The 17,451-nt window shown below is 52.4% G+C and overlaps 2 protein-coding genes across 4 annotated transcripts in view; one reads left to right on the top strand and one right to left on the bottom strand.

Moving 5' to 3' along the window:
• The window catches only part of TMEM119 (transmembrane protein 119), a 183,290-nt gene that overhangs the window by 6,331 nt on the left and 159,508 nt on the right, over positions 1 to 17,451 (top strand). The gene's annotated exons all lie outside the window — the stretch shown is intronic.
• On the bottom strand, positions 1,621 to 17,299 carry DAO (D-amino acid oxidase). Of its 3 annotated transcripts, XR_014793521.1 has the most exons (13): positions 17,165 to 17,280; positions 11,835 to 12,037; positions 10,649 to 10,763; positions 10,042 to 10,118; positions 9,324 to 9,389; positions 7,968 to 8,022; positions 6,367 to 6,471; positions 5,007 to 5,089; positions 4,384 to 4,501; positions 3,622 to 3,720; positions 2,144 to 2,277; positions 2,009 to 2,060; positions 1,621 to 1,921 (listed from the first exon to the last, which is right to left on the bottom strand). XR_014793521.1 is itself a non-coding variant. In XM_084868208.1 (12 exons), the coding sequence occupies exons 2-11, from the start codon at positions 12,026 to 12,028 to the stop codon at positions 2,146 to 2,148; spliced, it is 1,044 nt and encodes a 347-aa protein (XP_084724334.1). In that variant the 5' UTR covers positions 12,029 to 12,037; positions 17,165 to 17,299; the 3' UTR covers positions 1,621 to 2,060; positions 2,144 to 2,145. The 3 variants fall into 3 exon arrangements, 2 of the variants coding, with proteins under 2 accessions (XP_084724334.1, XP_084724335.1); XM_084868208.1 differs by having other exon boundaries at positions 1,621 to 2,060; positions 17,165 to 17,299; XM_084868209.1 differs by lacking the exon at positions 17,165 to 17,280 and having other exon boundaries at positions 1,621 to 2,277; positions 11,586 to 11,977.

Below are 17,451 nucleotides of genomic sequence, written 5' to 3'. Positions count from 1 at the left end.
CCCCCTCGGCCCAGGCAGCCAGTCAGGGAGGGGGCAGTTCTTGGCGGATCTTCCGCTCCCTGGCACTGGGAGGGTGGGGGGGGGTGTGCCCTTGAACCCCGAGTGGCTAGAGCTCTGATTACTCCTGGTCTGCTGAGCTCTCCCGGGTAACAGAGAACCTTCGCTTGTCTTTTTTGCCTTCCAGCTGGCCAGACACTGCCGGATGAGCCTGCCCACTCCCTTTGCCCTCAAATAACCCGGAGGGGGTGGGGGCTGGGGCGGGGAAGGAGTGCTCGGTGGGCAGAAGTGTTTTCCAGGGGCCGGAGTCGAGAGGGCCTGCGATGGAGAGCTTTCTCTTCTGGAGAAAATGCAAGTGAAAAAATTCTTTGCCTTCTAAATCGCTTGCCCTTTCCAAAAAACAAAGACAAAAAACAAATCAATATTCCTGAACGACACACGAGCTGCCACTCAAGTTGCCCAAGCCTCTCGCTGAGGACGTTTGCATCTACTTTTGAACTATCCGAAAGCTTTCGTTCCCGTTAATGGAAATGTCATCTGCTCCTCGTGTTAGGAAAGATTTCAGAAAATGGCCAAGGACGTTCAGTGTAGCTGGGGCTGCGTAATTTCTTCCCCTTACTTCATAGTCTCAGGAACCCATCCACATCACGAACCCATCCACGACCCTGGTGGCGTTGGCAATGGGATGAGACTCTCTTAGGGATGGACCTTTTATTTTATTTTTTTATATATATTTTATTGATTTTTTTACAGAGAGGAAGAGAGAGGGATAGAGAGTTGGAAACATCGATGAGAGAGAAACATCGATCAGCTGCCTCTTGCACACCCCCTACTGGGGATGTGCCAGCAACCAAGGTACATGCCTTTGACCGGAATCGAACCTGGGACCTTTCAGTTCGCAGTCCGACGTTCTATCCACTGAGCCAAACGGGTTTCGGCAGGGATGATGGACTTTTTGACGTGACTACGGGTAGCCTTTAATTTTAAGTAATATTAAGCAACAGATGAGCCTTGAAGGGCAAGATGAAGAGACTCCCTTAGTTACCACTAAGCAGACATCAAAGGACTGGTGACCTTGAGCCTCAAGCAGCTGGAAAGCCAGTCAATGGTAGCTTCGACCATTAAGATAGTCCTTGTTCATTCAGCAACAAGCCCAGAGTTGGGCAGTTCTAGGAAAGGCCCAGCAGCTCAACCGTGTCATCCAAGACCTGACTTCTTTTTGCCTCCTCCCCTGCTCTCGTCTGCATGTTGGCCCTTCGCAGCCTCCTGGTCACGGGGGTGACTCCTGCGGGCCCGGGCATCGTATTAGTTTTCAAAGGAGGAGAAGAGCTGGGAAGGAGCAGCCACTGAAGGGTTTCCTTCAAACGGGTCTGTTGCTTTTGGTTAAAAAGGAAGCGCTCCAACAGGTTTATCATTGCTTTGCATTGATCAGACCTGGGTCCCATGACCATCCCAGCATGAATTCTTCCTGAGGTCCCCGGGGGGGGAAAAAGACCTATTTCCCACAGGATCTTCTTGAAACAGAATCGGGATTCTGTTAGCGTGGAAGAAGGAAGATGGTGGGATGTGGGGTAAGGGAGAGGAGCCTTGCCACAGTTCCCATGAAGGCTGTTTTGTGTGTGGTTTTTAAAAATATATTTTATTGATTTTTTTTTTTTACAGAGAGGAAGAGAGAGGGATAGAGAGTTCCCCCAGGTTTGTTCTGTGGCCTTAGGGCTGGGCAAAAGGTTTCCATAGGTTCAGGAAGACACAACATCAGATACGGGTCTTTGCTGCAGGACTTTTCAGAACCTTTCATATTTTTTTCCCTTTAATATGTTATTGCAACTTGTCATCGAGTTGACGTCACCTCAACTGCCTCATTTTCCTGCTCGCCTCTTGGACTTCCTGAGAGTTCCTTCCTTTTGAGGACTCATGGCGTAAGCTTTGGCAAGGCCAGCCCCAGAGAGAGAGAGAGAGGTCAAAGCGTGCCCAGATGGGGCTGGACTCACCTCCAGGAATTGACCTTCACCTCATGCTTCTTGTGCACAGGAGCCAGGGGTGGGGTGGGGGGTAAGTGATGACTTAGAGAGAAGCACATTGATTAGTTGACTGAGGAACGTGGGAAGTCCTTGGGGGGTTGGGTGGGGGTGGTGACCATTGGCACCTTCAGAGGTGAGATGGTGGCACCCTGAGCAACTTCCTTTCTTCCAAGACTTGGCCAAAGAGCTTGGCCGCCTCCAGGGCACAGCCCCAGTGGATGGTGAGCCCGTAGCCTCCATGGCCGTAGTTGTGGATGACCTGGGAGAGGAAGAGAGGAGGTGGCCTGGTCAGCCCTGAAAGATTCAGGAACTTTCTGAAGAGTCCTAGACAAAGCCAGAGGACACAGAAACTCTCCTCGGCACCCTGGCGGGAGGGAGGGGTCTTCTGGATCAGCAGTAAGGGGATTGTTGGGGGAACTGGAGGTTGACATCCTAGCCCAGTGGTCGGGACACTCATGAGTCCACAGAGCCAAATATCAGCAGGACAACGACTGAAATTTCTTCTGAGAGCCAAATTTTTTAAATGTAAACTTCTTCTAACACCACTTCTTCAACATAGACTCGCCCAGGCCGTGGTATTTTGTGGAAGAGCCACACTCAAGGGGCCAAAAGGCAGCATGTGGCTCACGAGCTGCAGTTTGCTGACCACGGCCTGAACTCTTTTACTTAGGAGATGGACCTGCTTTATACTCTCAGCACAGGAAATGCAGAATCATCTAGAACTTGAGGTCAGAGATCCCCTCCAACTCCTACACCCCCACCCCCAAAAAACACACACATAAAATGGTTTGAAGTTCTCTAAATCACCTTCCTCGTTCCCACCCTGCCCAGGATTGCTGACCCTCCTGTGTTAATAGACGACTCTTCTACCCACCTGGGGAGGAAAGAAAATCAGGGGCACCCTAGGAGTGGGGTCTGGGGAACGTGCTTATTCATCCTGGAGACAGAGGCAAGACCTTGGGGCCCTTTCCAAAGCTAAAACCGTTAGCTGGGACTTAAAAGCTCCATGAGAGACTCTCCCGATTGAACACACATCCTCAGGACGAGAAAGGACGTGTGACCTCGATGGGGAAGATTGCTTTCCTGATGGGAGCCCAATACCCACCCACTCAGGTCCGGCCTTCAGCCCAGGACAGCACCTCCTGTCATTTCAATAATCCCATCCCTACCCTAGGGGAGAGGACATGAGAGGGGACCCCCAGAGAGACAACGGAGCAGGTACAAATGGAACCTGGGAAAAGGGGCTGGAGTCCCATTCAGATCACACCCCAAGCCTGTCCCTCACCAGTGGTCGGATGTAGGCCATCGACTCCACCTCTTGGAGCCCCTGTTTGCTCACCTGAAGCACAAGGGGGACAGTCCCCACCTCAAAGAGCCGTAGGAGAGATTCCCTAAGGTCGTTCGTGCCATGGGCATAAAGCAGATGTTCAACAAGGTGCCCATTTCCTTCTGCTTGACCACCAGTTCCAGCAAACCAAGGTGCTGCCCTCTGTGCAACCTTGAGCGGGTCCTTTCCCATCCCTGAGCCTCATTTACAGAGGAGGGGACATTAGCCGGCACTGCCAAGAGCCCTCTTAGGGGTGGGATGGCATTGAAAGCGTACCTCTGTGTTTGAAGATCCAAAGCAAAGCTGTTCTCTTTCTAGCCGAATCTGGGGCCGTACTGGCCGGAAACCAGTCAATTCAGCTACGATTTTGGCATCCTGAAGAGAAAAGTGTTAGTAATTCATCTCTGGATTATTTTTTTTTCCCACTGCCATTTTTAGGGGATCGAGAGTTCACTTTTGTCCTTACCACCACCTTGAACACCATCCCTGTCTGTCTTATTCATCCCCACTGCCATCATCACCACCTTTGGCAGCCGCCCACATCATTACTATCACTCGGTACCCTCACTTCCATCAGCTTCTCCATCTTTATCCACCACCATGATATTGTCAACAGTCGCCACCTCATCACCATCCTTATTACCATCCTCAGCATTTTCCTCACCATCAATACCAACCACTACCTCCACCTGCTCGTCACACCCTCATCACCGTCAGTGTTGTCATTGCCACTAACAGGTGAGATGGTAGCAACTGAAATTTCTGCACCAAATACATCTCCTCCTCGTGAACACTGAATAAGGTGTTTTGAGGATGTCACCTCAACAGAGAGTAAGTCTTAGTCATGGACATATTGGTTTCATCAGCCCATAGGAGGACTTCCCTGGACATGATCAAATTCGGGTGTATTCATACCACAGACCCTTGCTGGAATTAAGTCACCCAGTGACCCTGTGGTGGAATTTTCCCCTCCTCACGTGTCCTCCTGATCAAGCCGCCCGGAGCCTGGTGCAGGGACCGGAGACCTCTCCCCCTTACCTTCAGGGTGGGCTCCAGTCGGCAGCAGCCCTCCCAGATGGTGTTGTGGTCCTCACTGTTGTTCACCTCGCTCCAGTTCCCCAGCTGGAAGATGCCTCCGAGAGTCACTGCCTGGATCCTAGAGAGAAGTAAGGAGGGCCAAGGAGGAAGGGAAACAAAGCCTTTGAGATGAATGGGGGTCATCACCATGCTAACCCTTACCACCATCTCTACCTAACTCACTCCTACCATCAACATCCCTGCTCTCAATACCACCAACACCACGGCCACTGCCATTGTCATCACCACCAACCACCACTTCCACCATCACCGTTGTTGGCATCTCTTCACGTGTACAGCATGGTGACGATGGTTAACAATACTGTATGAATACTTGAAAATTGCTAAGAGAATAGATTTAAAAAAATATTTTTTATTGATTGTCTCTAGCATCACGCTCATCCAAAAGCATGTTCAAGCCTGGTCAACATGGCATGGCGTAGTGGTTGGTGTTTCCATCTCTATTGCCCTCTCCCAGGCGTTTACTGACTCGACCACACTTAAAAAAAATATTTGAAGAATAAAGCTGAAGGGGCCTGGGCAGGCAGCAGGAGCTTAAGGAGGGCACAATGCCAGCGTTTTACCCTGGGATGATGTACGGGGACTTGTAGATGCCTCTGTCCAGGTCATGGGTGATGACAAAGTGCTTTATCCAAGGAGCATCCACCTGTGGATGGAGGACAGAGACGTCTCCTCAGGGGAGAGGGAGCGGCGGGGCCCCGCCCTGCTCCCCTCCAAGACCACGTGCCCTGATAAGAGCGGGCACTTCCCCGGACCCCCGGCCACCGTCTGCACCCGGCTGCCAGCGCTTGCGGGAAGAGCACCCCGACTGAGAGCCCACCTGCTCCCTGAAGCATCGCATGCTTTCACCCACATATCCACAGAAAAGCCCAGCATGCATGTGCAGACACACACACACACACACACACACACACACACGACCACCTCAGGAACACACATGCCATCCCCACACACCTACATACCTATGAATACACACAAATAGGCGTGCCTCACACACATGTCCACGTACTCCCTGAGAGGTGGTGTGGACTGATGCTTAGACCCAGGCTCTTAATCCAGGCTGCCTGGGTTCTAATCCCAGCTCCACCACTTACTGCTGCTTGGAATTGTGCATTTCCTTAATTCCTCCATGCCTCAGTTTCCCCATCTGTGAGAGGGCGATGGTGATACAATAGACCCCCATCTCAAAGGGTTGTGGTAAAGATTCAGTGATGGGCACAACCAAGTCCTCTTTCTGTTATAATAATAGGCATGCTCGCACATATAAGCAGCTCCCACATATGCATAAGCATATACACTGAGTGGCCAGATTATGATGATCTCTGAATGCATAATTATCTGGCCACTCAGTGTATATCCTAAATAATAAAAGACTAATATGCAAATTGTCCCCTCAATCAGGAGTTTGACCAGGAGGCAGGTCGGCCAAGCATGGCCAGGTTGGCCGGACCGTACCCATGCACAAATTCATGCACCAGGCCTCTAATATATATATATATATATATATATATATATATATATATATATATATATGTGTGTGTGTGTGTGTGTGTGTGTGTGTGTGTGTGTGTGTGTATATATATATGTGTGTGTGTGTGTGTGTGTATATAGTATACATACACACACAAAAAAAATATATATATATATTTATACTGAGTGGTCAGATTATTATGCATTCAGAGATCATAATAATGTGGCCACTCAGTGTATATATACACACACATGCTTTGCTATTAAGAAGAAATCTCAAAAGAGAACATTTAGGAGAGTTGTATTGCATTGGTCTTTCTTGCTTCTTCCACATGTGATTCCTCTGACAGATGTCCCTGACCCACCCTCTGTCTTTGGAGATGAAATAAGCAGGCAGCTACCATCTTCCTAGCAACAAAAGCCGGAGGTCTCATCCCTCACCTGCACACTCACCTTAATGATCTGCCCCCGGCCTGGCTGCAGCAGCGGGTCCGGCTGCAGCGCCCCGGCCCACACGCCGGTGCAGTTGATAATCACATCAGCGCCTCCTCTTGCCACCTGGCAGCAACCAACAGGGCAGGTTTAGGGTGGAAGAGGGTAAGGACCCTGGTACCCCCTGCCCCCTCCCCTCCCCTCCTTTCACCTCAGAGCTCTCAGGCAGAGGCTCAGGGAGGAATTCCTGGGCCTGACTCCTAATGTGTGCTCTGCCCTTGATCTGGACCTGCCGTGTGGCCTTGAAATGTCCCGTCACCTCCTCTAGGCTCAGCTGCTTTAGCAATAAAAGGGGCTGGCAATGCACATTCACAGGCCATGGCGAGGATCCAGTGTGGCTCTGGGTGTAAAAGTGCTTAGAAAGATGTACTGTGGAAAAGGGGGAACCTTTCTGGAACCTTCCAGAAGAAGTCAGTAAGCAAGCAGAGCTAGTTCTCTTCCTCTTTGTGACCCCCCATTAATATATATATATATATATATATATATATATATATATATATATATATATATATTATTGATTTTTTTACAGAGAGGAAGGGAGAGGGTGAGAGAGTTAGAAACATCAATGAGAGAGAAACATCCATCAGCTGCCTCCTGCACACCCCCCTACTGGGGATGTGCCCACAACCAAGGTACATGCCCTTGACTGGAATCGAACCTGGGACCCTTGAGTCCATAGGCTGACGCTCTATCCACTGAGCCAAACCGGTTAGGGCTCTTTCTGACTCCTTTTCCTTTCATTCTCTTGCCTTCTCTTATGCCAAGACATCTGCAGGAGGCACGTTGGAACCCCTAGTGCTGGGCATGGATGGGATACTCAGTAAGTTCAGGATGGAGCCTGATGGGCACTCAGCCCCGCCCCCCTGATGCCCCTCAGAGCTTAGTTTTGGGGCATGCACACCACAGGGCGCTGTTACTGTTCATGAGCCAGTGTTTGTTATCCTGGACCGTCATCTCTCTGGGAATGAGGGCTGAGTCTGAGTCAGCTGTATCTCCCGAGTGCCCATCAGGGCTGGGCGCAGAGCGATGCTAACGATAGAATGCTCGTAGCTGCAGGTACTGAGCGCCTTCCCCGAGCCAAGCACTACCCTAGCTGCCGGGAGGGAGTGAAGTCACAGAACAAAGCTCCTGAGGCCAGGCCAGCGCCTGATGCTAGCTGCTCCTGTCATGATGACTGGTGGTGGTGTTACTCCGGCGCTGAGTCAGCCGGGGCCGTGACTGTGCAGAAGCATCAACCCAGACGTCAGCAGGAGGCAACCCAAGTGTCTGGGACATGGGGGTGGGGATCAGCTGATACTGGAAAGAAGCAGCCAGCTCTCTGAGGCTTTCATAGAGATCAGCCCTTCGTGGCCGCCATTGTGCCCCTGTCCCTCGGCTTCTGCCACCAATATCAAAGCAAATGCCCAAGGCCTTCTGGGATTGACAGACGTTTGGAGTCTGGGATGGGCCTCCGAGGGATCCTGGAAGACTGAGCAGGGGGCCCTCAACTCAGCAACAGGAAGTGAAGGCCTGCCCTCTTCTCCTCCCTCCCACACCCAGCCCCAGCAAGCCCTGCAGCTCACCTCCTCAAAAGACTCCACCTTCTGCTGGAAGAACCTCACTCCCCTCTCGGTTAACCTGGGATGATCAGACACACGGAAAAGCTCATTACTCAACCTGGTCTCCTACTTTTCCATAAGGACGGCGTGGGGGACACTCCCCAAAGACCCTCTGTCCCATGGGTGCTCCTTGAGAAAATGATTGGATAGCCAAACCAGTCGGTGTCCCAGGGGGCCGTAAAATGTCCCTTGGGAAACCTGAGACGGTCCAAGCTCCTCATAGGGCAGATGGAGATGGGAGAAGGTCACACAGTGAGTCAATGAAAGGGCTGGGACTCACACTAAATGCAGGGGGACAGGGTTGGACCAATGCACCCCTTTGTCAGAAGCAGAGCATGAGGAGGGAGGTGGGTTAGAGACACCTACCCCTCCCTCTAAATGCCCCAGCTGAAAAATATTTGTCACTGTTAGAAATGTAGCAGAAACATCAACAGAACAAGAAATAAACCATATAAAGGCTGAAGCATAACCTCGGGACTATTTTATCTACACAGTTTCCTCAAGGGAGAAACAGTTGGAACATTTTTCCAGGAAGAGCCTAGACAGGAGTCATTAAGTGTTCCAAGGTTAAGAGAAAGAACCGGGTTTTAGCACAATGGTTCGTAAACCTGGCTGATCATTAGCATCACCCGGGAAACTTCCTAAAATATAAATTTCTGAGCCCCATCCCAGAGGTTTTGATTCCGTAGGTATGAAGCAGGGCCCTGAAATCTATGTCTTTAAAAATTCCCCAGGTCACCTGATAAAAGCCACCATCTATTCTAGAGTTTTCAACATCATAATGAAATAGTGAAATGTAGGAAATATATGGAATCTTTCTTAATATGAAGGCACGTGAATGTAAATACCAATGTCTCTCTCAAGCTAAGGTAGAACACTTCAAGATTCCTATCAGCATGAGGAACAAGACAGGGACTTCCACCGTCACCTGTATTATTTAACATTGTTCTGGAGGTACTGGCCATCGCAGTTAGACAAGAAGAAAAAAAAGAGGTGAGGGATAAAAATAAAAGGCAACTTATGTTTTGTAGATGATGTAAATAGGCCTGGCAAACTCAAGATGGACTAAATCCATTTAAAGCTACTACACAAACATTGTGTTTTAGTGAGGTCGCTAATAAACATCACATGGAAAGAGTTGCCCAGGTGGTTCTGTTGCCCAACTAGACATGGGAACCACTGCCCAGTGGTTAACCCGCACCACACCTAAATGTTAACATTTGGGGTTGGCCGATCCAAAGACGAATACCATGAACAATCATCTACGACAGCCCGGGCCCCTGGGAGGTGTTTCGCTGAAGCTAACATTGAACATCTCACCTTTCAGTCAGCCACTGCAGGTACCTCCTCCCCTCCAGAGTCAGGCTCGTGTTGAACCAGCCATAGCTAGAGTCACAGCAGGCAAAGGAGGGATAAAGGATCAGAATCAGAAGGCTATCAAATGGAGATGGGAGCAGTGTTGTTTTGGGGGGGGAAAGGGGGAGGGAGGTGGTGGTGGTGTGGGCCCAAGGGTCAAGACAGGACCACTGGGAGAAATTCAAGTGGGAAGTGGCTTTTAGCTCAATGCCAGGAAATTTTTTATGTCATGCAAAGCCATCCCTGACATAGGGATGTGCAAGTGGAGACTGGATGTACATTTGTAGAGGGGATTCAAGCATTGGGTGGGGCGAGGAGAGGACCACAAAGACACTGGGCTGTAGGGAAAAGAATAGGGGGTTTGGAGTCCCACAGGCTGGATTGGAATCCCATTTAGGACATTTGGCTGAGTGACCTTAGGAAGGAACATAGTCTCTTTAAAGGGATACGGAGCACCTGGCCTTGGGATCTGTGGTTCCATGACTTCTACCTCCTTAACCCAAGGCCCAGTTTGGGTGGGTTTCTTCTTGGAAGGAGCTGAACAGAGCACCAGGGGACCGAGGTACGAGGGGCTCTAAGTGTAGGATGGGACAGGAACTTTGGTGACTCCATCTTCTGCCTTCTGGTCTGGTCTGTCTGAATTATGGGGCCACAGTCCCTTTGCCCATGACAGGAACCTTACCTGTAATCGGGGAACATGTCCAGCTCCCTGGGGGTCAGCTTCCGAAATCCCAGAACTATGTCCTTCCAGGAAGGGTCCTGCAGAAGAAGGAGAGGAGGGCACACAGAAGGTGCTTTAGAAGTGTGCACCATGATGAGTGTTTTAGTCCATCCTGATGAAAAGCCCGGGGACCACCTCCAGGGTCACAGGACATAGTTTGGCCTCAGCACCAAGTGCCTGCCACTGGAGAACGCGACGAAGCATTACCCATGCCAACCAAAGGCTACTTCCCTCTGTTTGTCAGAAGATTCTTGGGTCCCAATTTAATACCGTGTTTCCCTGAAAATAAGACACCCTCCGAAAATAAGACCTAGTGCATGGAAAGATAAGACATCCCCTGAAAATAAGACCTAGCGCAACTTTGGGAGAAAAAAATTAATATAAGACACTGTCTTATTTTCGGGGAAACAGGGTAGCAACACGGGGGGAAAAATCATTTTAAAAGCCAGAAATAGGATTTACAGTAAACTTGTTTTGGACACAGGAAACTGCCACCTTCCCGACCCCAAGTCCTCCCCACTGGCCTGGGATCAAGGCTTGGCCCCACGGTCAAAGGCTCCTCACTCACCGGAACAGCTTCGTGGAAGAGGTTGTAGCCCGAGATCGGGGCCAGGCCCATGCTCGCAGCATTGGGAGAATGGACGTGGCTCAGGAGGTAGTCGAACGTCTGCCGGTTCCAATGCCTGGAAGGGTCCCCCAGAGTCCCATCACGTCATACCCTGGGCTGGATGAGACAGCCCTGAGGGGCCAGCTGGCACAGGGCTGTGGTCAGGCTGGTGGGGAGGTTGTCCAAACCCAGAAATCCATCATGTCCCACTCCTGCGGCACCCCACATGCTTTTGGGTCTTCCCCTTCCCCACGCTTTCCAATATGTCCGCATCGATGGAACAGAGAAGAGGGAAACAGACGATGCTCCCTCATGGCCTTCCGGAACCGACCTCGCACTTAGGATCACGTAGCTGCCACGCTTAAATGGAGGCTTTGACCTGCTTTCGGAGACTGTGAGCCACACGGTTCAAGCTTTCTCTTGCACTCCCAAATGCCTCCTCTTCTCCCTGGGGCTCGCGGCTCAACTACATTTCCCAGGCTCCTTTGCAGCTAGGCATGACCACGTGACTGCCTTCTAGCCCAAAGACCCCAGAAACTGTGCGGTCGGAGTCTCCATGCTATGCTCCTTGTGCAGGTGCTGGCCCACGAGAAGGGCCACGTTGGAAGCCACGGAGGAGAATGAACAGAGCCACGAGCTGGGAAGGGGCCTGGTCCCTGAGTTGTCATCCACTGATCAGGGACACGGGTTTGGAATTTGTGGGAAGAATCCAACGTCTGCTTGAGCTGCTAGTCATCTGAGGCTTCCTTGGTTGAATCAGCGAGGGGGGGGCGGTGGTGGTGGTGGTGGTGGTGGTGGTGGTGGTGGTGGTGTGTTTCAAGACTGACCTCATGACCTTTGCAATGTCTTGGCTAAACCTGAGCATTGACCAACTCCCTTAGAAGTATTCCCGGTTTACTGACTCATCTGGCATCGACAGCCACCTGGTTTAGGGGAGGAATGGGGACAGAGCCTCCGTCGGCCTGGCACATGTCACTTCTATCACTGCTGAGATCCAGGGTAGCATCTGTCTAGTACCTGGAAGGGGCTTCCTGTGCATTATTTTCTTCACATCATGCCAGGCCACAGCCTCCATCACGGGCACCCCTTCTGCAGACCCAGCTCCTCCCTCTGCCCGCCCGGCCACCCGCGGGGGACCCTCACTCACGCCTCCTGTTGGTTGCCGCGGTCGGAGAGGTAGGGCTGCCACAGGCCGGCAGCCACGTCGGTGTTGGTGAGCGGAGTGAAGCGGTCTGCATAGACCTCCACGTCCAGCGGCTGCAGGGCCGAGTGGTAGCGCTCGTGGACGCAGAGGGCGGTGGACAGTCCGATGACGCCCGCGCCGATCACCACCACGCGCATGGTGCCAGCCTGCAGGACGGGAGGGTGGAGGCGTGCCATCATCACCATCATCTCCATCTCCATCTCCATCTCCCTCTCCATCTCCCTCTCCATCTCCATCTCCATCTCCCTCTCCCTCTCCATCTCCATCTCCATCTCCATCTCCATCTCCCTCTCCATCTCCATCTCCCTCTCCATCTCCCTCTCCATCTCCCTCTCCCTCTCCATCTCCCTCTCCATCTCCATCTCCATCTCCCTCTCCATCTCCATCTCCCTCTCCCTCTCCCTCTCCCTCTCCATCTCCATCTCCATCTCCATCTCCATCTCCCTCTTCCTCTCCCTCTCCCTCTCCCTCTCCCTCTCCCTCTCCAGCTCCATCTCCCTCTCCCTCTCCATCTCCCTCTCCCTCTCCCTCTCCCTCTCCCTCTCCCTCTCCCTCTCCATCTCCATCTCCATCTCCCTCTCCCTCTCCCTCTCCCTCTCCCTCTCCCTCTCCCTCTCCCTCTCCCTCTCCATCTCCATCTCCATCGCCATCGCCATCGCCATCGCCATTACCATCACCATCACCACCATCACCACCACCCACTGGAGGCTTAGCGAGTGGCGGACCCTGCCAGGCCCTTTTAACCCTCAGTCCGCGCCATGACCCTGATGAAGAGAAAAGCAGACATGGAGAGGTGAAGCCCAAGGTCACACAGCGGGTGAGTGACACCACTTTCTGTGGGAGGCCTCCCCTAAAGCACCATGTCACCTGGGAACATTAAAAGGGCCTAACCCCGGTGGGTGTGGCTCAGTGGTTGCTCATGAAACAGTAGGGCAAGATTTGATACCCAGTCAGGGCACAGGTCCAGGTGGCAGGCTCGATCCCCAGTGTGGGGTGTGCAGGAGGCAGCCGATCCGTGATTTTCATCATTGATGTTCCTGTCCCTCTCTACCTCTCCCTTCCTCTCTCTGAAATAAAAACAAAACCATATTTTAAAGGGCGTAGGCAAAGTACCTGGCTAGCTCTAGGCTTGGGAGTCTAATGGTTAGAACCATGGGCTCTGGCTTCAAATCTCAAATCTCAGCTCTGCTGCCTACTGGCCACTGACCTTGGGCAAGACGCATCCCACGTCTCAATGTCTTCTTCTGGAAAATGGGGACATGAACTCGTGCCTCGGAGGGTAGAGGAACATTTACCAAGATGGCACAGGTAAAACGTTTAGCCTCAGTGCTAAGCACTTCCCGTCATTTCCTGAAACTCTGTGAAGTAGGGCCTCGTGTTACTGGCTCCACTTTCCACATGAGGAAACTGAGGCTCAGAGAGAGTAACAGAGCCAGGAAGGAGTGCTGCTGGGATTTCATTTCAAGTAAACGCCCGCGCGCTTTTTGCACACCTACTGTGTGCCAGGCTGGCCGCTAGTGGATGCAGCTGTAAGCGAATGAGCTGCATCCGCTCAGCAAAGGGCTGGCCTCAGAACTCGGGTTCTCCAGCGCACCCCCTCACGGCCTGCCTTGGGTGCGGGGCTGCCTGGGCCCTCAGGAGTTAGAAAGGCCTAGCAGCTTTTGACCTTGAGGCTGGTTGGGCCCCTGCACAGCAGGGAAATATTCTACTGGCTCCCGCTGAGGCAGAACAAGGGGACATTTGTGCCCAAAAGGGCCAAATTCAACTTTCCCTCCTCTTTACTCACAACTCTCCTCCCACAGGCCTTGGCTCCCCGCCTGCCCGCGGCCCTGACCGGCAGGACATTCTCAGTTCGGCCTAGTTTTGTAAAAGAGGAAACGGCTCCGGGCCACCAAAACCGTGCTCAGCAGCAAGTGGAAGGTAAAAACGCCAAAACAAAAGACTCGCATCCTCCCAGAGACCCCCAGCTTCCTCCTGCACGTTCCTCCTCAATAACACAGGAGGGACCTGGTCTCGGGGATTAAATGAGCAGCATGCCAACAGTTCCTGGTACAGCGCCTGGTATAATACGAGGAGGCCCTCAGTGCACGGCCCCCTCCTCCGGTCCCCCAGCCCTTTGGAAATGACAAAAGAGAGGACACTGGGCGTGGAGGAGGGGAGAGGAAGAAGGGAGGGTCAGACCTGGCTTCGCTTCCGCCCCGCTGTGTGACCTCGGCTCAGTGACTTCCCCTCTCTGGTCCTTCCGACTTGTCTTTGCCTAATAACCTCCAGAGAGTGGAGCGCCTCTGCGCATTAACAATACGAAGGCAGGGGTGGAGGGCTTTTCTGTATTGTCCAAATTCCTCACAAAGAATCCGTGAGGGGGCATGGCATGGGGAAGTGGCAGAGTCAGACACACCCAGGTTTGCAGCTGGCTCTGGCTCGGACCCACCGTGTGACCCTGGACAAGTCACGTCACCTGACTGAGCAAGGGTGGCCAGCCTCCCCCCCTCCCTCCCCCCCGAGATGTGGGGTCTGCGTGTTAACACCAGGAGGGTCCCGTGGCAAACCGGGAGGAGTAAGGTGCTCATTGTCACAGCCTCAGTTTCCCCTTCCATAAACTTTTGCGGGTTCACACAGCTCCCTGCCGATGGTCTCCCCACCGGAACATCAGCTCCAGGAGAGCGGGGACTTTTGTCTACTGCTCTGTCCCCATGGCCTCGCACAGGACCTAGCCCGTAGCAAGGACTCACGAATGAATGAATGAATGAATGAATGAATGAAGTTCTTAGAGGAGCAAAAGAGAAAATACTTGTAAAGCGCTAGGCAGCTCATACGTTAAACCGGTGATTATCCTTGTCCACAGTTCACAGATGAGGCAGCTGAGGCTGGGAGAGAGCAAGGTTATTAGAAGTCACAGCAAGGGTTGGAAGAAGCTGGCAGGGGTGGGAGGTAAGGGGGGGTTGTGCGGGGGGAGAGAGAGAGAGAGACTGGAATCCCAGTTCTGCTTTTTCTAGGGCCTAAGTTTTTCTCATTCTCATGTCACCCAGAAAACCAGTGAGTAACGGGGGCGGGGGGGGGGGGGGGCTGCTTATAGAATAGAAGTATGTGAGATGAGGGAAGAGAGTTGTCTGAAAACTCTTAAAAAGTTTCTGGGCCGAAACCGGTTTGGCTCAGTGGTAGAGCGTCGGTCTGCGGACTGAGGGGTCCCGGGTTCGATTCCGGTCAAGGGCAGGTACGTTGGCTGCAGGCACATCCCGGTGGGGGATGTGCAGGAGGCAGCTGGTCGATGTTTCTCTCTCATCGACGTTTCTGGCTCTCTGTCTCTCTCCCTTCTTCTCCGTAAAAATCAATAAAATATATTTAAAAAAAAAAAAAAAGGTTTCTGGTCAGGGAGAAAGGGGCTTCGAACAGGAGGCATGTGGCATTTCGGATAACAAACTCAGCCTCCGGTGAGGTGTGGTGTCACAGGTCCAAGAGAAGAGCAGGAGGGGGGGGGTCGGGGGTGCGGGTCCCAGAGTAACTTCCGGTACCAGCTGGCAGGGCAAAGGGATGAGTCCCAGCGAGGGGCTCATGTTCTGCCGTGTGTAAAATCCCAAAGGTGAGCAAGAGGTCCTCCTGCAGATGGGGAAACTGAGGCTGGAGGAAGAGGAGGGAGGCAGCTGAAGTCACACCTTGGTGGAAGCAGATCTGTGGGCCTTCGCCTGCGTGGCTCGGCTGGAGCAGCGTCCCATGTAGGTCACAGATTTGATTCCCGGTCAGGATGCATACCCAGGTGGAAGGAAGGTTCAATCCCCAGTCGGGCACACCTATGGATGTTTCTCTCTCACATCAATGTTTCTCTCTCCCTCTCCCTCTCTCAAAAACCATTACAAACATATTCTCGGGTATTAAAAAAAAAAAAAAAAAAAAAGAGCTATAGGGTCTTGGGGTAAAAAGACCCCGTGAAAGGCAGGAACAGGTCACACCCAGGAAAGAGCTACAGCGTGGAGAGAAACAGCAACGGCAGCAGCTGCTAGATTCCACTCCTAGGATTATGCTGAGCACTTCACATGCTTTATCTACTTTATAACCTTCTTCCCACCCTTGGGATTATCCTTATGCCCATTTTACAGAGGAGGCAACTGAGCCTCCGACAGCCCCTGGTAAGAAGCGGGGCCCAGGCCAGCCTGACTCACACGTGAAAAATCTGAAGGTCAAACAGGTGGAGAGAAACCCCAATGTTTCAATCTCCTACATTGGGGGGCGGGGAGAGAGGAGAAAAAAACAAAACAAACCCCACATCAATACAACAATTGCAGGAATGTTTAGTGTGCTGGTGACAGGCCTAGAAGGGAAGAGGGAACATGTCTGTCCTAAATCAATTATCTTAATAAAGTTAGTGAATCAAATGGGACCCTGATTACGGTAGCTTTGTGTGTGTGTGACTAATTATAATGTCTATTTAGGGATGGAGCAGAAAGGCAGCCATTTTGGTCACCGGCCGCTTGCCAGACACAGGTAGATGCACAACAGACATCCTCTCACGAATCCTCTCACCTGCTCTGGAAGGTTCTACGGAAGTGAAACCGCGGCGCAGGGAGAGAAGGCCACTCTCCCACGGCCGCCCGGCCAGGGTGGGCCAGCGTTCAGACCTGCGCTTCCTGCACCGAGCGGCCGGCAACGCAGACACTCTCTGCTGGTCCGTGCTTCTTCCGCTAAACTCTCCCTTTTCCCTAGAAAGTAGCTTGAGGCAGCTCCTGCCTTGGATGGCCACGGAGCTCAGCACAGAATAGGAAAGATTGTCCTGAAAAAAATCAGCAAGTGGCGGGGTGGGGAGTGGGGGGGTAGGTGTATTTGAATGAACATGATTCGCGCCTCCAAGTTGGGCCCCAGGGCTACTTCTAGGGAAATGGGTGTTTTCAGAGTTTATATTTAAAAACGGAACAGGTTTGATCAACGCTGGACAGCCAGGCTGCCAGCTCCTCGCCCCCCAAAGAGTAATGGCCGTGGATGGAGCACTTGCTACGCGCCCGGTTCCGTGCTGAGCACTTTACACGAATCACCGGTTTGAATCCTCAGCTCAACCCTGTCAGAGGCGGGTGAGGATCCCATCTCCCAGATGGGGAAACTGAGGCTTAGAAAGGCGAAGGTGCTTTTACCTGAGGTCCCTGCCCCACGGCAAGGCTGTCCCCTGCCACAGGCTCTAAAGTGGAGCCGTCTCTGTGGACACCGGGAGAACGTGAGTTCTACTGTTCCTCTCACCCAAAAACAAACAAAAAAACAAACAAAAACAAAAACAAAAACCCACTCACCTGGTGTGCCAAACTTCCGGAGGAATGCGGCCGCTGCTGAGGGTGCAGGGTCCCGTCTCCGGAGGGGAGGCTCCTGATTCTGGGGTGTCCCGTCCTCAGCCCTCTGCCCGCCAGCCTGGACTGGAGCGCAGGGTCAAAGTCCGGAGTTATAGACAGGGCACGGCTTGGCGCTGCGCTGCTGGCAGGGGAGACCTCCCCTCCGCTCCCCTCCCCTCACTCCCTGTCCCTGAAAAGCTGCCTGACTTTTCTGGCTGATCCCAGGCCCCTGTGCCCAGCCCTCGGAGGAA

This window comes from Pipistrellus hanaki, assembly GCF_964339955.1.
Source record: "Pipistrellus hanaki genome assembly, chromosome: 19".
Taxonomy (NCBI): Eukaryota; Metazoa; Chordata; class Mammalia; order Chiroptera; family Vespertilionidae; genus Pipistrellus; species Pipistrellus hanaki.
Note: the sequence above shows the minus strand (reverse complement) of the source record. Positions and strands in the feature narration are given on the sequence as shown.